Source organism: Limanda limanda, chromosome 11 (assembly GCF_963576545.1).
Source record: "Limanda limanda chromosome 11, fLimLim1.1, whole genome shotgun sequence".
NCBI lineage: Eukaryota > Metazoa > Chordata > Actinopteri > Pleuronectiformes > Pleuronectidae > Limanda > Limanda limanda.
This window is the reverse complement of record NC_083646.1, coordinates 27,747,004-27,772,552: the sequence shown is the minus strand read 5'-3', so window position 1 is coordinate 27,772,552 and position 25,549 is coordinate 27,747,004. Positions and strand designations below refer to the sequence as shown.

Genomic DNA, 25,549 nt, shown 5'->3' with positions numbered 1-25,549 from the left:
GTCCACAAACACTTCTGGATTTAAGGGAAAACTTGTTACGAGACAACCGATAAAGTCTATGGCAACATACAATTCAGACTTTATTAAAACAGATACAACACATATGCTCCATACTCTCTGTGGTTTCACCCGCACATTCATATTCAACTTGAAACAAGGTAATTTACCCCATTTTTAAGGCCTAAAAGTCCACTGGAAGCTGCTAAGCTAGGGGACTTCAGACAAAGATGGTGTGTCCTAGGGTCGCGAACCCCATCGTAGGAGGATATCAAAGGACTTTTAGGATTAATAACACCGTGTAAAGGCGCCTTTTGGAATCAAATTTGAATGTTGGCGCTGCGGACACTTGGATGACACCAAACAAGCTTCATGGATGCATGTTTTCTGTTCTGTGTTTTATTACGTCTGAAGTGTATGTCACCATTGACTTCAATTGTATTGTATTCTGCTGCAAAAAAGTTTACCCCTAAACTCCAGAAGTGTTATGTGGACTCAACACTTCACCCACCCCTCATTGCAATAGTGGTGAGTAGATGATGTCCATTTTCTTTTTCTGTGAACTTTTCTTTAAGGAGTCATTGGCTCCTACCAAAAAGAGAGAGATTAAAACAAGAACATGCAGCCACAGTGAATCATGGAAACATAAACGCATTACAGGCTTTTTCCTCTTTGCTAATTGGTAAAAAGAAAACCCCTTCACATAGGGGCAAAAATTAATATTCACTTTGAAATCTCCTAAAAAGACCAGCTTTCAATTGAAGGTCAGCACTTATTAAAACAGTGCAGAGTGGATTCAGACTAAATCTATCCTCAATCTTTTGTCCATATATCCACACAAACAAGCACATGTGGACATGCACACGCATGCATGCACAAAGGCCAGGTCAGAGTAAGAGTGAAAAAGAAACAAACACAACAACAAATGTAGTCTTGAAGAAGTGGCGCCAGAATCATGTTCTACTAATTGTTTGACAATGATTGTTCACTAGACACTACAATCAAATAAAAATAACTAATGGTCATGTAAGCCAAGTCAGTTACTATGAGCATCAACATACATAAATGTTGTAGCACTCAGAACCAATCTGTGGTAAAAGGCTTTCTTTCCTAGTTAAAAAAGACACAAGATAGTGTATTTTCATATTACAAGTAAATCATTTAAGCTGTAATTCTCCCACTATTGTCCAAAAAACTGCACCTTTATTTCTTAAACCTGACATGAATAAACTGAAAAACCATATGTCTGTGAACAAGCCCAAAAGGATCCCAAACCCCATCCCAACAAACATACACACAGAAGTGCCCCCCTTCAACTTCTTGACTCTGACGATTACTTTCAGCATAACTAGATGCTCAGGTTCCAAGAGCAGGTCCCCATGCTATATTTTTGTGATGGGATATTAATTCATTCTCTGAGACTCCACATAGCAGTAGCATGACCGCACTCTAACATCTGGCATGGGACACTAAACTGGAAGCTGCGCCAATAACTTGCAGTTTAAGTTCCAGGCCAACAGGGAGCAAGTTAGAGGGAGTGAACAAATGGGCTGTTTTGTTTAAGGCTGCTTGCTTCACCTCTGCCCACAACTGCCCCTCCACCGTAATTTGATTTAGCAGGACTTGGGATTTGATCCTGTTCTATCTGGTTGATGAGGATGAACAATCGGGGAGAGGCGATATAAAGTAAAAAGTGGGGATTTTTCCAATGGTGTTGGTTGCAGGTTTAAAAGGAGACAATGTGGTCTATGTATATGTAAATGGTAAATGGTTTGTATTTATATAGCGCTTTCCTAGTCTTGATGACCACTCACAGTGCTTTATATCTGTGTGTGTGTGGGGGTGTGTGTCTTTAGCTTGTACTTGATGCTTACAAATGATTCAGATGGATATGCATAGTATGCCTGAGAGAAACCAACTCCATGTATGTATTTCACTGAGCTCCTGGAAATGTGGAGTGTGATTTCGTATGGTGCTCCAGTCAAAAAGACAGAGATGGGCCTGTGTTGATTCATCCTATTTCGTCCCTTCATCCTCCTCTCTCCTGCCTTTGTCCACATTGAGAGGTTCAGACCTGACGACAACAGTCTGTGTTGAGTTACAAGCTCTGGCTTTTGTTTGTGGAAAAAGCAGGAGGAGCGCACACCATGGTCAAAGTGATGTTTAATGTCCCATTTAGGAACAACAGTAGCATATGGACAGACATAGCCCCTGAACACAACACAGCAACATGCAGAGTATCATGAGCTGTCTAAGAAAAATGTCAAGGCTTTGCAGATGGTGGGATGGCTCAGTTCAGAGCTTTGTCTGAGAGATAGGATTGCTGTAGGAGATATTATTACACAAATTCCTCATCTTTCCACCCAGAGACCTGAATATCAAATGTTTTAATTCATTTTGATAAATTAAAATGATGCCTATAACAAAATTATTGATCTATTTTGCTGTCCTTGCCCTTGCCCTTGCTTTGTACATGGATAAACATGTTCAGAGCTACAAGCAGATTAGTTTCAGCAAAAAGGAGGAACCTCAGGGATAACAAAAAGAAGGACTGCCTCATGAACCATTTAGAAAGTGAACATATTAAAATATAAAGAGAAAGCATATAAAAAATATATATGAGCAATACAGCCAAATATATCTTACTAGCTATACTTAGAAATGCAAGTTTTAGCCACTACACGTCATTGAGTGCAAAATTCTACAAAAAGCAGCTCTGAAGAAATTCAGCTCAGGTATTTTTTATATTCACAATTTTGTTTATCAATTGGTCAAAAAACAAAACGAAACACAAAATAATCTATCGGTCAACAGTCACATATCAGATCTTCCCTAACAGACCTCACTCACCAGGTAAAATTCCTCCAGCCTCCCTGGTATGACCACTGCCCTCTTCTCCCTCGCTTTCCTTGTGTCCTCCGATTTCTCCATAGTAGAGGGCAATGATCAGTTGTAAAATGCGGATAAACATAGGTAGCTGCTGATCAGTAATGGACAATTTCAGGCTCTCCACCATGGTCTGGATCTGAGAAAGCACAGGGAAGAGAAAGCAAGTTATTACATTTTTAATTTTTAATTGTTAAATTATATCTTTAAAATTGGCCACAGGCCTAACCACTTTTGGAGTCCCCACATGTCAGATAGAGAAGCCAAATGTCAAGTAAAAACTGCTTAAGATTCCCCTGGATGCTGAGTGTTGCATGTGAAAGATATGAGTTTGTATTATTCAGTGATGATGAATTCCAAATGACAAAAGATTTACAGTTAAAAGTGGACGCACCTTCGTTATTGCTTAACCTTATGTAACAGATATGGTTTTGTATTGTAGTATGCGGCAAATCTTTTTTGTGTAATTTTGTTGATATAGATAGAGCACCATAAAAAACACAAAACTTGTTACTGACTGTGTATAGATATGAGTGAGCCTATTCAGCCAGTAACACATAAACCAAAACCACAGACAGCCACTGTGGATTTTCTGGTTAAAACTATATAAAGCTCAAAAGTTAAATATGCACCAGCAAGCTACTTTTGCATCACAAATAGTTATGATCTGACAACATAAATAAATCTCTACCACATTAAGGAACAACTAAGGATGGCCAAGAAACAGATATATAACAGATCATATCTGATATTCTACAAATATATATCACTTTTCCACTGTCACAGAGAAGGAAATGACTGTGACTGCCTGTGAGGATTCTGTAACGGGAGAAGCGTGTTTATTCTGAATTAAACTGTTGCAATTGGTAGGACATTATGGAGCTGATTCTCAATAATGGTTGTGTATCGTACTTGAACATGTTTTTTTGAACAAATATTGGAGAATTTTTTTTACATCTCTCTAAAAAGCACTTAAAAGTCTAAAACAAAAACTGTTTTTTTTGTATACAAAGTAAAATCTTGGAAAAACAAATAGCTGTTTCCCATATATATTCAGAATGTCACTTCTTAGAACAATGGACTGAAATTATAAAGAGAAATACGCAAAGATTTGATAAGAGCAGTAAGTCATATATTCCTTTGACAACACTTAGCTGCTATGACAAATTTTAAATCTTTTCTGTTCCTCACAAGTATGGCATGTTGGGATGATAGCAAAGTTACAGCAAATTAACCTATAAGAAATAACTATTTCTTGGTCGCTCATCAAGTTATTTCTAAAAATGTAAGCTGCTCACTTTGATGACAGATGGGATCTTGGAATTCATGTTGTCATAGGTAAAATGAAGGCGTGTTCTGAAAGAGCATTTGTACAGCAGCGGGTCCTGGTAAAACTCAATCTTGCCGCTAGCATTTCGCTTGTCCAAGCAGACAGTACAGTCTGCAAAGTTGATCACTTTCCTTAGGACCAGCTCTGGAGCTAAATAGAGAGAAAAGAGGAGAAGAGAAAATTCATCATTTTGTATTGAACATAAGAGGCTGACCCATTGTGCTTGACGCTAACTAAACATGTCAACATACAACATCTTACAATATCATTAAACACAAACAAATGTAAATATATGCACTATAAGAGAGAAGGCTCTGAAAGTTGGGACTGCGCATCTCCAATACACTCAGATCTAATGTCCAGAGCACTGTCTGCAACTGAACTGACACTATATAAGCTGGGGCCTGAATGATACATTTCTTCTACTTGTAAATAAGCTATAATAAAGTGTGTGTGCAATGTACAGGGTTTCCACCATTATTGCAGTCACTGTTTCTGGATTGGGGCAGACTCACATTGTAGTCACCGTATCTTTTACAGTGCTGGAGTGTTATGTCAGAGTGTCTGGCCTGCACTCACTTTGCACTTTAACAAAGAACACCAATACTAATCAGAGGTTATTCGAATTTGTCCAGTACGTTTATTTATGTTCCATATATTGAAAAACAGTCCAACATTTTGCATGCCCACAGTTCACTTGCTACACACAACACGAGAAGCCCACAGGGTTCAAGTGACCAGAACCATTCGTGATTTGACAACATTGTTTAAGAAATAAACATATAAATATGATTGTCAGTTTGTGTGTGAAGAGCGATGAGCAGACACACACAGACACACCTACACACAAAATACACACGCATCCTACAGACACTCCTAGTTCTTCTGGCAGATTACCTTACACTGTGGTGTTCCTTTTAACTTCAGTAAACACTATTGAGTGGGTGGGTGGCACTACTTGTTGAAATGCTCAATCCAAGCGACCACAGAAGCATTCTGTATTGTTGATAATCAGACACTTAGCAAAGAGTAATTGGAGCATTTAATTATTTATTTTACTTCATATATTTTTTCATCATGTTAATGTTCCATTCTGAGATGTCTGTTTGACCTTAGTTTGAACTTACAAAACTGAACCCTTACTGTAGTATATAGTAGGTTGTCTTATTGGATTTACTAGTTAATCCCACTACCAAGGAATGTAAGCAGCCATTTCTCACCAGTGATGTCCATGAAGGCCCTCTCCCACATATCGTCCACGGTGTAGCACTCTGCTGAGGTAATGTTGACCGACAGCACAATGTCATCTTCCACATACTTAAGGATCAGGTTGTTCACCACAATATTGACGTTGTTCACCACTCGCCTGATCAGACTCTGCACGTAACCTACGAACAAGTAATCACACATGAGAAACATGTTAACAAAACTTAATTCTTCATAGTGCTATAAAAAGATGTTCATAACTTATTTCACAAGAGACATGCATTTACAGAGGAGGGCACAGTGACTAGATTCTATTAGTATATATTCACTGGAATGTACAGTACATTCAGCTGCCAGTTTATTGGATACACCTGGATAAAAGAAATGTAGGAAAGTTTTCAAGTGTGTGTGTGTGTGTGTGTGTGTGTGTGTGTGTGTGTGTGTGTGTGTGTGTGTGTGTGTGTGTGTGTGTGTGAAAACAGCTCAACATGGAAAGACTTTCACCAAACCTTTTCCAAGATATCTCCAAATAATAGGGCAAGAGAGTCAATCTCAGAAGTCAGAAAATGACATCATGCAAAGTGAAGAAATGCATCTCTTCATCCTAAAGACACAACCTAATGCTTATATAGCTTGAAAAATAATCGAAAGTTGAATGCACTTATTGGAAATCACATTGGATAAAAGCGTCAGCTAAATGGTATGTATTGTAATATGATAGTCTTCATCATGTCTTCAAATGGAATATAATCCGCTAGTAATAAAATGTAGCTTGCATGAACTTTTGTAACAAATAAGATTCCAGACATGATATACAGTTGATTTAGATTAACTTATAATTTGTCATCATATGGTAGGGCTGCTCGATTATGGAGGGACTGAATTGCGCATGCACGTCGCTTTAGAAAAAAATGCCAAATAATCGTTTCAACTCGATTATAGTAGTTTGGAGATCGTTTGACCCAATAATCGTAATAACAATTATATTTCGATTAATTGAGCAGCCCTATCATATGGTATAAATTACATCATGGTAATGTCCCTATGAAATGGCATCATTCAATTTAAAGTTATCAAGTCAGCATTGGGTACATACATTGTACACACAGGGTAAACATAACCCATTCCGATGTAAAAAGAAAGAAAAATCCAGTCTGAGTAATGTTATACTATTGAACAGCATCACAAACTGCTTGAAACTCTCAAGAACCATTTAAATTAAAATACAACATTCAGGGAGGATGTATTGCAGGACTGCTGTATCAGAGATTGTGCTTGGTAAACTGCCTGTGCCAACTGAGTTATCAGGACACATTAAGTAAAAAAAGAACCTGCATTCTCTAAAAATCGAAGCTCAGTACCACTGAACTATGTTATTTCATTTGCTCGTAAATAAGAGGAGGTCCTGACATGTCAGTTTTTGCCACAAACTATGCCTTGAACGTGTACAGTTAAAGTAGCTAAGAATCAATAAGAAAACATTTTACTACTCACCCTGCCTGAGCAGTGCTACAAATCCCGAGTGAATCTATGAATCTCTGAAGGGTTATCCTCTCAGGAGCTAACTCATGTTTAACACAAAACTATGTATATGTTGATTCAAATATATCCCTCCCTGGTCTGTTAAAGCACTGAGGAACCTGTATGTTTACTTAAAAAACGCAAGCTTCATTGCATGAGTTAACATGACACATAACATGCACAAATGTAATAGAAATAGAAATAGATTTTATAGTGAAGGTGAAAAGTAGAGGGATGGTGGTTTTGTGGTAAAGAAACAGAGGGATGCAGTAACTAAGAAAAAGCAGGAGAGAAAGAGCATTTCGATAGCTTTGGTTTCAGCAGAGCTGGGGGAGCCATCCTGCAGTGTTACCAGTACCTTTCTTTGGCCACAGTGATGCTCAGAAACAGAAGCTTTGCAGGAAAAACATACACAGTAAGGTTATTACTCAACAAAGTAAGAAAGACCTTAAAATATTGCAGACAGGGGAGTTTCGACCATAAAATATGAAAATATACAGCAATATATTCTCGTAACCACAGGACCAATGGCATTATTCATTCCTCCCATGTACTGTTAAGCACCGTCACTACAACTGAAAACATATAAACCTTTAAAGCTTTTCCCTTCTTTTCCAAACCAAATGTTTGTCTTCCTGTATCTACATGCCTGGGCCAGGGCATAACAGAAACGATAATTAGGCAGTACTAAATGGCTCTGTTGATGAAAATATTTATATGAATCGGTTAACTGTTGGGCCTCTTGCACATTCGGCCGACTGAACATTATCATAATCCAATTGACAAAAATGAATTTGTTGCCTGACCAAACAGACTGGCATTAAGAGAGGATGACATAATCTAAACTCAACTCATAAACGCAATGCCTGTTCATGACATCTGTGTATGGGTCTGCATGCTTGCATATATGCATGTGCTTGTCTGAGTATGAGTGGGGGCCTGGTTGCTTTCTTGCATGCATGAATGTGGCTGTGCATGCACGTTTGAGTGCGTGTGTGTCTTTAAATCTGGGGTCAGTAAGAAAGCTGCTCTCACACCTGCAGCCTTAGCAGTAAAACCAGCATTTTACCCCCTGCTATTTGGCTCCTTGGATCTCATTTGCCCATGTCGGGATGCCTTTATTTCTCTGTTGCACTCTCTTACTCTTGTTATACCTACTTTTGCCTTGCACCAACACCAGAGCCCTAATCCATCTCACAGCGAGTCATTCCACTGCTCTGAACTTCTGTAAACAATTGACACAGCCAGCACCTGTGCTATGGCCCACAGGGAAGGAGCACATTTAAAACTGCTCAACCATAAAATGACTGGAAAAACCAGCTCCTTTATGTGATCTAAGAACAGGCCAAGTACTCTCTTTTGAGCAATACAGGAAAGAAACACTATACTGTCCATGCTCACCATTTTTCATGTGTATGGAAAGTATTAGCAGCTAGTAGCCTTGCCAGTTATTAGACATGGATAGAAAGACTGACAAGTCCATCATACAATAAATATACTGTAGGTTGGTCTTGTGGTGTTATTCTGAAATGTAATGTGTACATTTATTACTATAACCAAGAGGACACATTCAATAGTGTGTGGAACAAAGCACTTTCAAAGAGTTAAAGTAGTTCGAAAATTCTATATTCCTGTTAATTTGTCATAATATCAAGAAAAACAGAAATGCTCACACTCAATTAATAGCTCTAGGACCCCTTAAAAAGAAACAGGAGATAAAACAGTAGTTTCACATAACCCAACCATGCATGGTACAGCAGGTCTCCAGAACAGAAGAAAGCTCCAGCTGGAGAAAGCTCCAACCTTTACCAATGTGGGATATTCTCTATCCATAAGTAGCATTTTCCAGTAATACCACAACAGATGCTATATTCAGTTTCTGAGTTAAGGCCCCAGTACCAGGACATCAGTAGCACTGGACCATAGATTTATCTCAGGAGTGTGTTTGCATTTTAGTCCATGTAAATCTCAATCTCCACCAATCACACACATACTTACACAACCATGCATGCATACACAACAACTGGACACAATGCCATACATTTAGATGTATGCCGGTCTTAGTTCAGTCTGTGAATTGTTCCCCTTGCTCTGGTACTCCCATAGAAAACGTTGACTGTTCAGTGTTTCCCCAGGGACACAAAAACTTAAAGGAATTATGATGGATGTTAATGTGTTTCTTTTAATGATTTTGAACTGTACATTGGATTTCTGACCGGCGCTGACAGGCTATTCTGTGATGCTCAGACCTCATGTGTTTGTCCAGTTTGTCCTTTCTGTAGGACTGGCAGGGAGACTCTATAAATGCCCGGGTCTGGTTTCCTCTCACCACTGCCTGTTTATGCTGTCTACATGTTCGACAGAACATTCCTAAAACAAAAAACAAAACTGAAATACTCCCCTTTTCATTCTCTTTGAACTGTAATTTATCTATCTATCTATTTATTTATGCATGCATGTAGGCCTATACATGCATGTATGTAATGTATGTATTCACTGACTTCCATACGTAACCTGGATTGCCGGAATCCGGAAAAATGTTTGGATCCGGTACTTATGTTTATCGTGTCTACAAGAAGCCCTGTCACGAAAACACGGAAACGCTGGAGCGGAGTAGTTGAAATCGCTGTAAAGACGTCATGGAGCATGCGCATAAAGTGAAAGAAGACTAAAGTCGAGATCCTACTAGCAATCTTCCCATCACGACTTCTCTACTACCTGAAATCACTGTTACCATGGCAATCAAACAGGACTAGTTAGAATCAAGCACTTCGTCATAACCCTTGTTTGTGTTAAGTTACCGTTTTCAAACTTCCGTAAATAATAAAAATCTTTTCACGTCAGATTTGCCGGTTTTGAACAATGGTCCGATCAAAATAGATTATACAGTGATAGAAGGAAGTGACGCAGCGGGATTAATAATGGTTCAGGCTCAGGTTGCGAGGCGAGGTGCGTTCACGGTTAAATACAACAAGCGGAGAAAGCAGAATCGCGGGCTGACCGGCGCTGAGAAATGCGCATCCCGTGCAACACGTGGGCTCTTCTCTGAACTCGGACCCGGAGCAGGAGAGCTCCTCCGGCTGCTACTCGCAGGAGTCAAGTCAATCAATCAATCAAGTTTTATTTGTATAGCCCACATTCACAAATAACAATTTGTCTCATAGGGCTTTAACATTGTGTGACATCCTCTGTCCTTAACCCTCAACAAGAGTAAGGAAAAACTACTAAAAACCCTTTTCACAGGTAAAAATATGTAGAAACCTCAGAGAGAGCCACATGTGAAGGATCCCTCTCTCAGGACGGACAGAAGTGCAATAGATGTCAGGTGTAAGAAAACATCATCAGGATTTTTAGCAGCATCGATGAGGGTAAACATTTTTCAATACTATGTGTCAGGCAGTCCCGCTGCAATCACAGTCTCTGGCCAGCAGCCAGCAAGACCACGATCCAGCATCAGGATGGGATCCACTATAATCCACAGTCATTGTCCACCGCCGCCAGTTAGAATCCATTATCAGCTGCCGCCTCGGTCGTGGTCCCTCATCATCCGATGCCAACGCGACAAAGGATCCTCCATTACAACGACGATCAGCTGGCACGATACAGAATCCACCGAACTGGATCCACCATTGCGACCTCTGACGCGCGATCCACAATCATAATCCATGGTGCGGCCACAGCTGTGGCCCTGCATCCGCGGGCGCTAAGGCACAGAAACTCCGGGAAAGGGGTCAGGTTAGTAACATGTACTGATCAGATAAGAATTATCTTGATGTGATAAATATGGAGAAAAGGAAGAAGAAGCAGGAAAGAGAAGCTCCGTGTGTCTTGTGTCATAAATTCCCTGTGCGTCTTAGCATCATCAGGGGTTTTTGCCATTTAATCAATTTTGGAACATCGCACTAATTAGCTCTAACTATAAGCTTTATCAAAAAGGAAGGTTTTGAGTCTACTTTTAAACGAACAGAGCGTGTCTGCTTCCCTAACTGAAAGCGAGAGATTATTCCACAGGAGTGGGGCTTGATGGCTAAAAGCTCTGGCTCCTACTCTACTTTTAGAGACTTTAGGGACAACAAGTAAACCTGAGTTCTGGGATCGGAGTGCTCTAGTAGGTTGATATGGAACTAACATCTCTTTAAGGTAAAGAGGTGCCATATCATTAAGGGCCTTGAAGGTGAGGAGGAGAATTTTAAATTCTATTCTAGATTTAACAGGAAGCCAGTGTAGTGATGCTAATACTGGAGAAATGTGCTCTCTTTTCTTAGTTCTCGTCAGGACACGTGCTGCGGCATTTTGGACCAGCTGCAGAGTCTTTAACGACTTGCTGCTGGAGCCTGATAATAGTGAATTACAGTAGTCCAGTCTCGATGTAACAAAGGCGTGGACTAGTTTTTCTGCATCTTTTTGCGAAAGGACATGTCTGATTTTTGAGATATTATGCAAGTGGAAAAACGCGGTCCTAGAAATTACTTTTAAGTGACTATTAAAGGACAAATCAGGATCGAAGATCACTCCCAAGTTCCTGACTGTGTCATTGGAAGCATTGGAAGAGTGGGTGTTACCATGTTCCACCTGGGAGCGTTTAAAAAACACGGATATTTTTAACTGCTTCTCAGGTGGTTGATGCGACATGTTTTCAGATGGATGCTCTCTGTCCGTTGTTGGAAGGTTGCTCACCTGTGTGTGCGCGCACGTGTCAGTGTGTGCGCGCACGTGTCTGTGTGTGCGCGCATCTGGATGGAACTCCGCTGTGCGCGCTACAGAGAGCAGAGGAGAACTCTAACCGCGCGACCATGTCGAGACAGGAATACAAGCTATAGACCTGTCTTATAGGAAATGTAACCTTAAAATGATTTATGAGAGATCTGGCGCTATATTAAAAAATAAAATAAATAATTAACTTGACCTTCCAGGGGGGGCGGGAGGTCCCGTTGGGGGGGCGCAGCGCCCCCCTAATAGAATGGTAGGGGAAACACTGCTGTTGGTTGATAGCTGTACACTTCGTAGGTGTGGAACAACTTAAAACATTAACATGATACCTGCAGATGCAGTTAATCCCTTAATATTTCAGTCAAATAGTCTAAATTAAGTTTTCACATATGACAAACAAGAATTTAGCAAGGACAACAATTCTCTCACAGATTGAATACGTCTCTCACCGTACGATAAAGGCATTTCATACTAAAGATCATAATGCAATTAGTATTTTGGTGATATTTTGAGAGTTCAGCTTGAAAACTTATTTGAATCAACAAACTCACAGAAACCTCGACTAAAAGTGAGACTTCCGCGATGAAATCTCTTTGATCTCATATGAAACAAAGCATGGTTTCACAACGTGAAAAGGGCCAACGTGGGAATCCCCTAAATCGCAGAAATGTGCTTTTCACAAACGGTGGCCACTGGACCCCCGCAAAGCAGCAGTAAACATAATCACTCACAGAATCGCTCAAGGTGGAAGCACTTGGTTTTTGGTCTTTGTGTGGCTACCAATCCAATGGCATATGAATTAACTTCTTTATTTCCCACCACAGGGAGAACAGGGAGGATAAATTCAGTCAACATGTGAGGGCTTAGGGCCAAATGACTAGATAATTGCTGGTGGCTTGTTTTTTAAGTGTCGGCTGTGTTTTGATTTGGTTGTTTTGAAGGGGAGGAGACCAGATGCAAAATAGTGGTTTGTCGACCTACACGCTGACAAAGAAGACTGTCCATTGCCCTTTGATGGTGTTTGTGCTAACACACCTTAACACATAGTGTACACACTTATAAACCCTGACACTTGCTGCAACTCCGTCCATATGTAACTGCTTTTGTTGATCACTACCTTCTGAGATACAATGTGCCGTTGGACTGCAAGAAAATTCAAATTTGAAGACACATTTATGCGACTTAAAAATAAGGTAGCCATCTGTTTTTGCCTCCAATCCATGATCAGAGTTTTATTTTTGCTGATGTCAAGTTAAACAAAAAATTTGTAGTGCTTTATTATCAGTTTTTCACCTAAAGGTGCTCAATGTTAAGGAACAATTTGAAAAAAACTTAGTATTCTTCAGTGGCCAATAACTAGGGCTGGGCTATTAGCCTCAAACGTATCAAAATCAACATTTATAACCTCTAACCAACTAAATCTTGTTCAAGTCAGTTAATTCGGTTGATATCTTCCCTAATGCGTTCATTCACAAACTGTTGGGTTTACGCTACGGTAATTTTGCAGCGGTGGACTAGGCACCTTGTACAGTGCCATATTACCCTGCCCCATGTCCTCCCTCCTCACTACCCTCACTTAACATGTCATCAATCAACATCAGGGTAAAAGTTTGAAATAATCGGGGTATTGATTTGAAGTCATATCGCCCAGCCCTACCCATGAGCCATCATTTTGGTTTTAAGTTTGGTTCAATCTGGTTCAGTACTTCTTGCCTAATCCTGCAGCTCTAGAAATATATCAACTGCCTTCAACTTCAACAAAACACAGCAGCTGTGGGGCTATTACAAGATATCCAAGTTATGAGCATAAAGGCCCATTCTAACCTCATTGCATTGTTTTCCTGTGGTTTTTAGAATTCAATTTAAAGTGTTATTCCTTGTTTTTAAATGACTGAATGGCCTTAAGCCGCTTTACCGAGCACACCTGCTCATCTGTTACACCCATGCACAAAGTCATCCATCTGCTAATCAACTGTAACTCTCTGTACCCAGGGCGAGACTTTAGAAAAAGGTTGATAGGGAACTCACCGTAAGGGCTCAACAACTGTAGAAGAACCTTCCTTTGCCAATCACACAAGCTACCTCAGTGTCATCTTTTACAAGACTTCTGAAGACACATTGTTATAAAATGGCTTTCAATTAGATGTTTTATTCATTGCTTGCATTAACTTGTTTAAAATAATGTACTGGTTTCAGGCCCCAGACACGGGTTGGTGCAGTGAGGAGGCAAAGCTCTGTAATCTGTCATCACTTCCTGCACTGTTAACAACAAAACTTCCTCTCTCCCCATCACTGTTTTCCTCAAGCCCAGTAGTGCGCTCATCCCTAAGAATTTGGATACAATTCAGGCAAACATTTAAATTGTCTGGCCTTTCTATGCTAAGTCCCATATGTAATAACCACCTTTTTCCAGCTGCTGAACTTGATGTCACATTCATACAATGGAACACTATGGGTCTTACTACATGCAAGGACTTTTTCATAGATAATATTTTTCCTACTTTCACGGATTTGGCCAAAAAACACTCTATTTCTAAATCCATTTTTTTCCGATATCTTCAGATACGCCACTTTATTCAAACGTACAACCCATCGTTCCCTCAATTACCGGAAAGTTCAAACTTAGATGTCATACTTAAGATTCCCTTAACTTTGAAGGGCCAAATCTCTAATTTATATAATTCAATTATGTCGTTTAGTAGTGTATCAACCGAAGACATCAAGACAAAATGGGAGGAAGAATTAGGAACAGCCATTTCAGACGAGACATGGGTTAGAGCTCTTAGCTGTGTAAATGGAACCTCTTCTTGTGTACGCCTCAATCTGATTCAATTTAAAGTTCTCCACCATACTCACTATAGTAAGGCCAGGCTTGCAAAAATATACCCTGAACTAGATGATACGTGTGATCGCTGTAAAGCCACTAACGCAGACCTAGCTCATATGTTCTGGACGTGCTCTAAGTTGGAAGAGTTTTGGAAATCAATATTTGGGATTTTGAATGTTGCTTTTGGCCTACATCTACAACCTAGCCCTTTAATGGCTATATTTGGGGTAAGGGGTAACGACACTGCGACAGCCACTAACAAGAAAAATGTTATTGCCTTTGCCACTCTAATTGCTCGAAGGAGAATTCTCTTGGAATGGAAATCACAATTACCACCGAAGGCATCTGTGTGGCTTTCTGATATGATGATGTTTTTAAAAATTGAAAAAGTTAAATACTTTCTTAGAGGATCAACCGGAAAATTCAACAAAGTCTGGGACCCTTTACTGGTCTATTTTGACAAACTTGTCACTCTCCCCTCTCATTAGTATAGGGCATTAACGTAAAGCTCAAACGCTTTCATCTTAGGAGAACTCCCCCCTCCCCTCTTTTTTTTTTTTTTTTTTTTGTGGCACAGGGAATGTTAGGGTGGGATGGGGTTTATAAAAATATAAAAATGTAAATTGTTAAAATGCTACTGTTTCATTGTACATTGACACAAAAAGAAATTTAATTGAAATATTGCAACATGTGTGACAGTGTACATCTTGTCTAACAACCAATAAAAATACATGTAAAAAAAAAATATATATATGTTCCGATTTTATGTCTGTGTAACACAAAACTGTTATTCAAAAGTGCTACATATATAACATTACCAGGTCTATTATTATTATTATTATTATTATTATAATCATGATTATCATTGTTATTATCAATATTATTATTAGTAGTGGTAAATGTATACATCAAATAGATTAGGTTAATTGTGTAATATGTGATTAAATGCTTGGCTGTGCCCTCAAACTTCCTAAACTACATTAAATACTCCTGACAGGTTTGCTTTGTATCTTATTCTTAGCAAAATATCCTCTGTCTGAGTCATAGTAGGTTAGTTTTACCTCATCTATCTTTTCACCTCTAGCGTTTAATTAGGAAGGCCAGGATTACAGCATTCATCTGCTTCCTCACTGTTATTGAGGTGCCGTAACCTCTGACCCCAGAGTTGTCTTTACAGCCTTTAATGGGTTGAAACAAGGTCCACTGCTGGAACAGTGTGAGGTGTGCACACAAATTAACACGGTAACACTAAAAACAGATACACACACTCAAAGTGCACACAGGCGTACGTATGTGCACACGCACACGTCTCTCTATAGTTGTGAGGACACTCATTGACATAATGCATTCCCTAGTCCCTTACCCTAACCTTAACCATCACAACTAAATGCCTTATCCCAACCTAATTCTAACCCTAAAACCAAGTCCTAACCCTCAAACAAGACTTTGAATTTGTGAGAACCAGGCAAAATGTCCTCAGTATCTCATAATGTCCTCACAATGATGGTATTGAACTACATTTGGCCCTCATAACTATAGATAGACATATGCACGCACACCCGCACACACACACACAAACAAAACACACACACACACAATACACACTGAGGTCTGTTGGAGGAAGGTCCAAAGGGAGATGCTGGGGTGTGAGGCACCCTGCTTTAACAGCTGGAGGGAGATATTATCTCATGTCAAGCCTGGAAATTGATCCTCCCCAGATACAACCAGATAGGAGGCAAGGTTCGTATGTTCATGCATAATAGTTCTCTGGGAGTGAGCCTTAAGGTTGGATGCCTGTGACCTGGATTTGAAAGCTCAAGACCCCCACCTATCTCCTTGTTTTTTTCTTTTCTCTAAAAGTCACAACTTTTTCTTTATATTTGATTTGCTCTGAAAAGTTGGTTATATCAATTTGCAGAGTTGTGCTTGTGAAGTTAATTCATACTTTTTGTTTAGCATTTCAAAAAGACTGCTGAAACAAAGCATCATTTTACACTTTTACATAGAAATGCATTGTATTAAATTGTACTTGTTGGTGCCAGCATAGATATAGATAATTGTTTACTAGCTTATATGAGGACAGTGTATATCCTTTTCTTTGAGACAAATAGAGATACAATTTGATGTAAAAAGAAGTAATAAATAATTTTAAAAGGCTGTTATCCAGACCCAATCAAACAAGCCCCTTTTTGTGAGGTGTTGTAAAGTGCAGGTCTAAGGCAGGCATGGAATCCATGGCCCTGTAGGAAGCATGTGGTCAAGTGGCCTTGTTGATAAGAGCCATCACTGTGTGATTTATCAGTGACACATCCCTGGCTGATTTATACATGTGAAAAATGCAGTGCTGCTGAGTTCCAAAAATAATATTTTCACAGTGTAATCAGGTACTATATTCATTTAAGTTACTTATACTGACCTTTGCAGGCATTGAGCAAGACAAGATTCCAATAAACTCAATTATTTTGTCCCATTAGCTTTCTGAGAGAGTAGAAAACAAAACCAAGATATCTCAGTAGAGTAAATAAGCCGTAATCTCAGTCTCATTCCGTGGCCCTGTCCTCCCCCACCAAGGCCGAGCCTGCCCAGGTGGTCATTCACTGTAGAAGGAGGTTGAATAGCCTCAGAGGCCCCATAGCCATCATTTACCTGGGGGTAGGTCTGGGTCGCTGGGGGCAGCCTGCTGGAGGCGGCGGGGCTTAGCCACAGCCTTGGAGCTGTCTGAGGCACTGCGACTGGTGGAGCTAGAACCGCTCTCGTGGTCGTCCTAAAGAAAAAACAAACAAGAAACCAGTGAGGATAGTTAATGAAGTTCTCAACAAAGAACTACATAAGTGGTAAACTTATCGCAATCATTTAATTAATCCTAGATTAGTAAATGATTCTTTAATGTTAAAGTCTCTTAAGCGATATAATCTTTTTTATTACAATATTTTGTATTCATCAGATGATCTTTGCTTATTAGGTTGCAATCAGAGTAACCACACCGTCACATTTTTCTTGACAAAGCATAGCCTAGTTTTCTAAAGTTGTAATGGTATTCATGGTCATACAGATAATAATAACAGTAATAAACTTTATTTAAAAAGTTTATTATTACTATCATGGAAGTTTTTAAAGAACAAAAATTGCACACGCGCCAGTGTTAATTTCGTTGACGATAACGATAACGAAAAATATTCGTTAACGCCCCTTTTCCTATGACTAAGACGAGACGAAGACGTAACGAAATGGATCTTTGAAAATAAAAACTATGACGAAATCTATTTTAATTTTCGTTAACGAGACGAGACGAAACGAAAATGTTGGCGGTTGACTAAGTCACAACAATTTTTAAAAACATAATCGTATCAGGCCGTCATGAAGTACCCGGAGCGGCGAGTGTGTGTGTCCGTGTGTGTGTGTGCGTGTGTGTGTGCTCCCAGAGAGCGCTCCGGTCCCGAGGCTCCGCCCCCTGCCGCAGCGCACTCGCTCAGAGAGACACAGTGAGATCAGAGCTCGTTCACGTGAAGCAGGCCGCTCACTGACTCACCGGCTGCTTCTTAACTATGGAAACAGTGAAAACACAGAGTTCCTCTGGTCTCAGCTGCTCTGAGATCAGCGCCGCAGCTTCTGGATCAGAGCAGAAGCTGCAGCTGGTTTCTACCGAGCTTCAGTTTCACTGTCCGCCTCCAGTCTGATCTGCTTTAACTTTTTGTTTTCACATTTTGCCAACTAAAATATATAGGTTGCAGCTATATGTTTTTATTTATTTCAAAATAGGGTACTTCTTATTTCATACATTTCCCACAAATATGGGGATGACTCAAATAACCCTACATAGTTCTGCGTTTAATTTATTTCAAAGTAGACCTACACTTGCCTGTGTATTTTCTTCTCCTCTTCATAAGCATTTGGTGTTTCCCTTTGTTGTAACAGGTAAAAATAAATAAAATGTCAACAGTTTTCTTTATTGTTGTTCTATAATTTCATAAATGCAATAATCTACAGATTAGTATAGTATAACTTTATATAAAATTTTATCAGCTTTGTTATCAAATATGTTTTGCGACTCCAGACAAATTTTATTTGGGGGAAGAGGGGGCAAAATGGCTCTTTTGATAGTAAAGGTTGCCGACCCCTGCTATAGACCTATAGGAGGGACATCTAATGGACAACCTAAGTACTGAAAGCTAGACTAGTATGCAGTTGTAGACACAACACAGGGGGTCCTTGGACCTGAGAAGGGAAGATAAGGAGTTTAATGTGGCTATTAAATGTGACTAAAACTGGACTAAAATGTAATTTGTTTTCGTCGACTAAAACTAGACTAAAATGTAATTCGTTTTCGTCGACTAAAACTAGACTAAAATGTAATTTGTTTTCGTCGACTAAAACTAGACTAAAACTAAGAAGGATAAAAATGACTAAATGTGACTAAAACTAATATGCATTTTCGTCAAAAGACTAAAACTAAGACTAAATCAAAAATAGCTGCCAAAATTAACACTGACACGCGCACACAGGAAAAAGGCATACAAAATCTGGGTTAAAGACAGATGAGCAAGATTGATTACAAAACAAAGCATGGAAATTCTGTTAATGTGGAAAAATGTTACACATCTAATCTAAAAAAACGTATCTGGTCAAGGAGGGAAATTAAATTATTGGGAGACATGCAAGCTGATTGTATCGCTACATATGCAATGTGCAGAGAAGTGGTTGGGGGAGCATCTCTCATATACCACTGTATACCCCACCCACCCACACACCCACACACAACACACACAACCCTTTGCTCCCATCCCATTTAACAATGGGTTCTGCAAATAAACTGAGGTCCATGGATGAGAAGGGGGAAACTCTCCTCCACAACAGCACGTCACCTGCACTCAGAGACCATCAACCCGTTAAGCCCAGGAATGTAAGTCCATGTGTGTGAGTGTGTGTGGGTGTGTGTGGGTGTGTGACGATTAAATGGACTTCCCCTTCAGAGATGAGCTAGGAGATAAACACAGTGAGCCAAGGTTCTGGATGAGGAGGTTATTTATTGGTTCAACTTGTTGAGTGCCTCAGCCTAGTGGGTGCTCTGTGACATGAGGTGGAGGAGCTATGAGACTGTGGTTAAAAGAAAAAGGTGGTTGTCTCCACACAAAAGTTTTTAGCTATGTATCAGAAATAATCTCCATCCATACTCACGCCTGCCAATGGATACCATAGGAACATGGGCCTGCAGTTGTAGCATTAAAAAGTGAGGCATTTAACTGCACAAAAGCAGCTAGCGAGGACAGCAAGGTCAGCAACCTGTAATTTGTGATTTATGTTGCATCCACCACTGGTAGTCGAGGATGATACTGTTTTCTTCCAGAAAAGAAAGTCACTTTATAGTAAAAGGTATCAGGAGGGGAAAGATGATTTTGCAACATCTTTTGCATCACTGTCTCAGTTTTGTCTATACAAACCAAAATGAAAGCCCAGAGGTTTCCAACTTAACTAAACGTTTCCAAACATATTGGAACAGAGTAGTGTGGAAGCCATTTTTGAACTTAACTGTTTTTGTGTGGATGTAGCTGAAATTTACTGTTACTGAGTAATTGAAAACTATCTTCAGCTTCTCAAATGCACAAAAGTAATTGGCATGTTTTGTATTATTATTTCATAATGTTCCCAGTATGTTTGAACACTCTACTGAGGCTTAAATCATAGAAATCAAGGCTCTCGATACGAGACAATCTGGTCGTAGACATTTTTGATGGAGCTTCTCTAGAGTTGGTCACATGATCACTTAAGTATCTTAAGTGATCATGTGACCAACTCATGTGACCTACTTAAGTATCTTAAGTGAACATGTGACCAACTCTGGAGGAGCTCCATCAAAATGTCTAGTGTTTTGGTAATCGTGTTTCCAAGTTTTAGCAGAGACTAAAATGGGACTGACTGGGAATAATAATTTGGCAAATCTTTTTTTGAATGCAGAGGACAAATATTTGTCCATTTTGGAAGGCAGACAGAACTGCTGAAAAAACTCTTTAATCATAAAAAATGATCAGAAGAAAAGCATTTTCACATCATATTAAAATATGACTATGTATAGTTGAATAAATACCACATATTCATAGTCACTGTAGACATAGGTCTGCAACACAGAATGGTGGATAAAAATGAAATGCACAATACAAAAAAAGTTTAACATACAAGGGAAAAAGAAAGGAACCCAAACAGAACCACTCTAGACAAGTGAGGGCGAGTTGAGAGTCGAGTGTGTTAACCCTCAGTATGGCATTGATTAGAGATATCTGCAGCCTGGGCGGTAAGTTGGTCAGACAATTAAGACAAAGAAACAGGCGTTCACATATGTTTAGCATTTAAATATCAGATCGGTGTAGCAGAGTGTCACAGGAGTCACCCCTTCGCTGACTAATGTAAACAATGAAAGTCTCAAACCAAATATATTTGTTTACTTTATGAGCAGTTGAGCACACACTTCATTCACACAAACTTAAATGAGCAAAGAAAAACCATCAGCCACACCTTTCAGGAAAGACACATGCTGTACATATTATATACCCTGTGAAATAAACACACATTCCCTGGTTCTGACAATATTTAATTATAATGAAACCCTTTCTCTCTGTGTGGTTAAGTAACTAAGATTAGGTTTTAAACATACTTTGCATAATATGAGTTGTGGATACATTTACAGAGAAACAAGATTCCCCAGTGCGGTAAAGTAAACATGCAATTGCCAAAAGAGATGAGAGAGGTTCTGGCAGTAATATTTGCACTTTACTTCAGCAAGGGTCTTTGCGGTAGAACTGCACTACGCAAGCCCTTTTACTCCATCAGTGAGTGGTGGGAATTGGTAAACACAAGACAAGGGATAATAAATACTTCAAGGTTCCAAAGAACAGAGATCGGCAAATAATAATGTGTAAATAACTTGGTCATATTCACACTTCATTTGTGAACTCGTCATTCAACTTTAAAAGTTTTATCTAAATAGAAAACTCTAAAAATGGATTCAGATGTGATTAGTATTTAATAATACATGCTCACATGTTACGGTGTTAATATATAGCTATATGCTACTTGAGCCCATTAGAAACAGTCTCTCTCCCTTGTTGACTCTCATATCTATACCTAAAGGAATTCCTATCCCTGCAGGCCAAGACTACATTTCAACAGTTCAACAACTCAAACTGCCACTAAAGGAAAAGACTGCCAAATTTGGACGTAGCGCAATTAAGCATGCAATGTCAGTGTGGGCAATGAGCAATTCTCCAGAGACCAAAAATGCCTGTTCAGAAGGAAGCCCTGGGACAAATGAAGGCTGCCTCAGCTGCTGCCGGGTAAACTGATACCTTCAATGCCACAACAGGGTGCAGGACAGAGAGGGAGGGATAGGGAAGGAGAGAAAGACAGAAGGACCAGGGAAAGGGGGGTTCTTCCCCTGTAGGCATGTCAACTCAGCTGTTGACCAAATATGACGGTAGCAAAAAAGGAAAAGGGAAAAGAAACAAAAAGATAGTGGGGGGGGGGGGGGGGGGCGACTGAATAAGAAAGTGGAACAGTCTGATAATGACTTGGAAATAATGAGACAAGAACAGAGACACGGAAAAAAGAAAAACGAAGCAGGTTCTGGCAGTGTGAGTGACAAGTTAGGGGGACCCCCTACTCAGAGGGTAAGTGGGAACCCATGGAGGGTTAGGGCACAGGAAAGCCAGATCTGACCTCTTTCCTATTACACGTCTGGCTCAGTCGGGGAACCAAGAGGCAGTGTGTTAAGCCTGTCTGGAGGGCCGACCCTCATATGAGCTGTTCAACACATTAGCTGAACCACCACCTCTAGCGATTTGAAACTGCACCTTTGCAAATACTGTCACAGTTTAACAAGAACAAATAAACAAGCTTCAACTTACAGACACAAGAAACCAGTCAAATCAAAACTGCCATTGGCAATGCAATTTATATGTAAACTGTGATAAGAACACCTTAAGATTTCTGATGAGTGGATCATTTCAGGTCACAGCAAGCACAAATGTTAACATTGTGATGTGTGGACACCTAATAGGACATAAACATAACCTGACATTGCCAAATTCTTTAGTTTCTGGCAATCAATGTAAACTGTTTTAAATATAAACTAAACATTAAAATTACACCAATTTTAGATTACACATAATATGATATACGTTACTCAGTATAAAGAAAAATATAATAATGGCCTCATTGCAATTTGAGGTTTTGTCCTTGAAAATTGGCAGTTTGTTTTTATTGCCCAAGGCACGTTTCTGAAAAACAAAACATGGCACTTTCTTTATTTGTTTTTCGCCTCCACGTATTACAAAGTAATTAACCACTCAATTTCAGACAGTTTCAGCAAATGAATGGATGCATGCAGAGGATCACTGATGGATAAACACACGTTTTGTTATTGTTGTTTTTCCTCTGCAGGTTTCTGTTGAACCCATGCTGATATCAAAGTAGCAGGACTGGAGATTGGAAGCCAGGCAGTGGAGGGTAAACGCCTACCGAGTGAGCAAATACATGAAGGTAACCCAATAGCTCCTTATCTCAGACAAAGCCCCTCCTCTAAATCATTAGTATACACATATGTCTAGAGAGTTTGTGGCGATAAGACCTGACAACAGTGTGTGTGTGTTGTCAAGAAAATCATGTGATTTCCGCAGCAGAATTAACACACACGCAGAGAATAAGAGGATTTGTTACTGTTGTGAACGTGTCTGTGCAGAGAACCTACCATTGCATGAGCAAATTATAGGCTAAGTCCGGACCAATTCTCCAGACTCTATCTGCAGGTCATGTCTGAAAACGGCTTACTTGCTGCCAGGGAATGGGACACTGTGGATGTGATGGTTTTCAAATTGTTTTTCCATAACGATACTGAGGACAGTCCACCACTACACATGATACAAATGCCTCACATACACCATAGAGCACACTGCTTTTGAAACAGTTTATCTATTCTCAATTCTACTGGTCAACTCTTGTTCTCGTGTCATCTTGATCTTAGAAACTTTAGTTCCTTTGTTTCCTTCTAAGATCTTTCTGTACAGTTGATTCTAGTTCTTCATTGTAATCATGTTCATTCCTCTAGACCTTCTCAACCAATCTATATCCAGGTAGTCCGAAGCTTATTTTAACAGCAATGACCCTGGTTCTCATTAGAATAGTTTCCAGCTGGCACTGAGATGACTGACACAAGAGAAGTGGCTAACTGTTTCAAACATACAGTCACAGTTTGGGAGAGTTCCAGTAATGTCAGGTGGTATGCAGCCACCGCTTTTACACTTAAGCTGCTCGACCCATTGATGACAACCCAACTGGAATGTGAGCTGAAAAAAATGGAGCTCATCGCATTTGACTCAAATGACCTTTTCTTTAATGTCCCTTGGCTTCAAAGGCATCCATCAGCTCAACTAAAAATTAGCTGCTAATGGGTTTTTAATGAAACTGCAACAAATGTAGAAAGCCATTACGCTGTGATTACAGACAGGGGTTTCATTTTCTCCTCAAATAGAGGTAGAATCAGGAAGGCTGTTGCCAGTCAGCACTTTGTCACACACTCTTTCCCGTGTGCCAAAGGTCTTTACTGGCATCATCTGTATTTTGTATACCAACACACTAAACCACAAACACTAAAGACAAAACACTTGAATACCACACCACACAAATAGATGTACAGTCTCACACGGCCTAAATATAATGACCCATACTTGAAAGCACAGTAGAGCTGTACAGCTGGAATCCATGTCAGACTGGAGGGATTAAAGACCAAAATGAACCCAGATGAATATCACATTGTGTGACACTCTGAATAATTATCTCAATGACAACAGCTTATTACAAAGATGTGGTCTCTCGCTCTCTTTCTTTTCCCCTCTCTAAAGTAATGATATCCACAACTGAGAGAGAAAATCAACATAGATGTGTGGGGTCCTGAAATATAAACAAAGTGCTGTATAATGTAAACTGAATTTAAAGGGCCCATATTTTACACCTTTCTTGGATTTCATTTGAGGTATTGGTACACCTAAGATGATATATCAGTGGTTTCAAGTCAAAAAAACTGCTGCAATGTGTATTTCCATTTCCTCTCTTCTGCCTCTCTCTGGTGTTCCAGACAGAACAGGCTGTTTTTCGCCTGCCTCATTGATTATTTATCAGCCCCTGCTCTGATTGGCTGACACACGTCTCATTCTGGTACATTGACACTCTCTGGTAAACACAGCTGAAAGTCACGTTTTTATGTTTGGATACATCTATAGAAGACCAGCCACATATTTACAGTCGGTTACAACACGATGTTTCTGAACGGTAAGTTACACCGTCCTCATGTTTGTTCAAGTTTTAGAAGGCCAGTCGGTGGGTTCGGCGGCTGGACTGTTACCGGCTAGGTGGGGCTGAGAGAAGATGCGATTTCAAGATGACATCATACGGGCGAGGAAGTACGAAATGCAACGTTTCTTAGAATGGACTTAGTGAAAAAGTACGTGGAGTGACTGTTTTCATACTTTGAGGGTACCTACTGACCCCTATCAAGTAATTGTGGATGGAACAAAGCCCAGAAAATAATAATAAATTCTAAACAAAACAATGTGTCATGTCATTGCTGCCCACAATATTATTTGACCTATAGCCGAACCAACAATTGTCATTTTAATAGTTTACACAATAATCTGCCCTTTGATTATTATGTTGGCAACCGTGGCCTGACATTATTCTACACACTGAATGAGTCTGCAAATAGCAGGGCACAATGAAATGAGCTGGTTACCTCACTGAGAAATTGGATGTGTTCAACCTGCAGCTCTTCATCTAACTCGTATGTGGTAATCCCCTCATGCTTCATTACTCCCTGCAATATTTCTACAGAAAATGAATATCGTCTTGTATTGCTGATTCTCTTTTGAAGAATGATTGCAGTAAGTGCTGAGCTCACAGATGAACACATTGCATTTCCTGTGACCACTTCAGAGAATACAGGAATCTTAATGTGAATCGGTAGCAGTAGGAAATGTTTAATTAGCATTAACAGCAACTTAATACTTTTCCCAGGAATGTGAGAACAAAAA

The 25,549-nt window shown here is 39.7% G+C and overlaps 1 protein-coding gene across 1 annotated transcript in view; it reads right to left on the bottom strand.

The window, feature by feature from the left end:
- LOC133013557 (intermembrane lipid transfer protein VPS13B-like) overlaps nucleotides 1-25,549 on the bottom strand; it is a 325,549-nt gene that overhangs the window by 273,195 nt on the left and 26,805 nt on the right. Inside the window, exons 4-7 of the mRNA XM_061080533.1 lie at nucleotides 17,124-17,241; nucleotides 5,434-5,601; nucleotides 4,182-4,363; nucleotides 2,848-3,022 (exon numbers count right to left, since the gene is read on the bottom strand). Coding sequence (XP_060936516.1) covers nucleotides 2,848-3,022; nucleotides 4,182-4,363; nucleotides 5,434-5,601; nucleotides 17,124-17,241 — 643 coding nt within the window. The remainder of the gene's footprint in view (nucleotides 1-2,847; nucleotides 3,023-4,181; nucleotides 4,364-5,433; nucleotides 5,602-17,123; nucleotides 17,242-25,549) is intronic.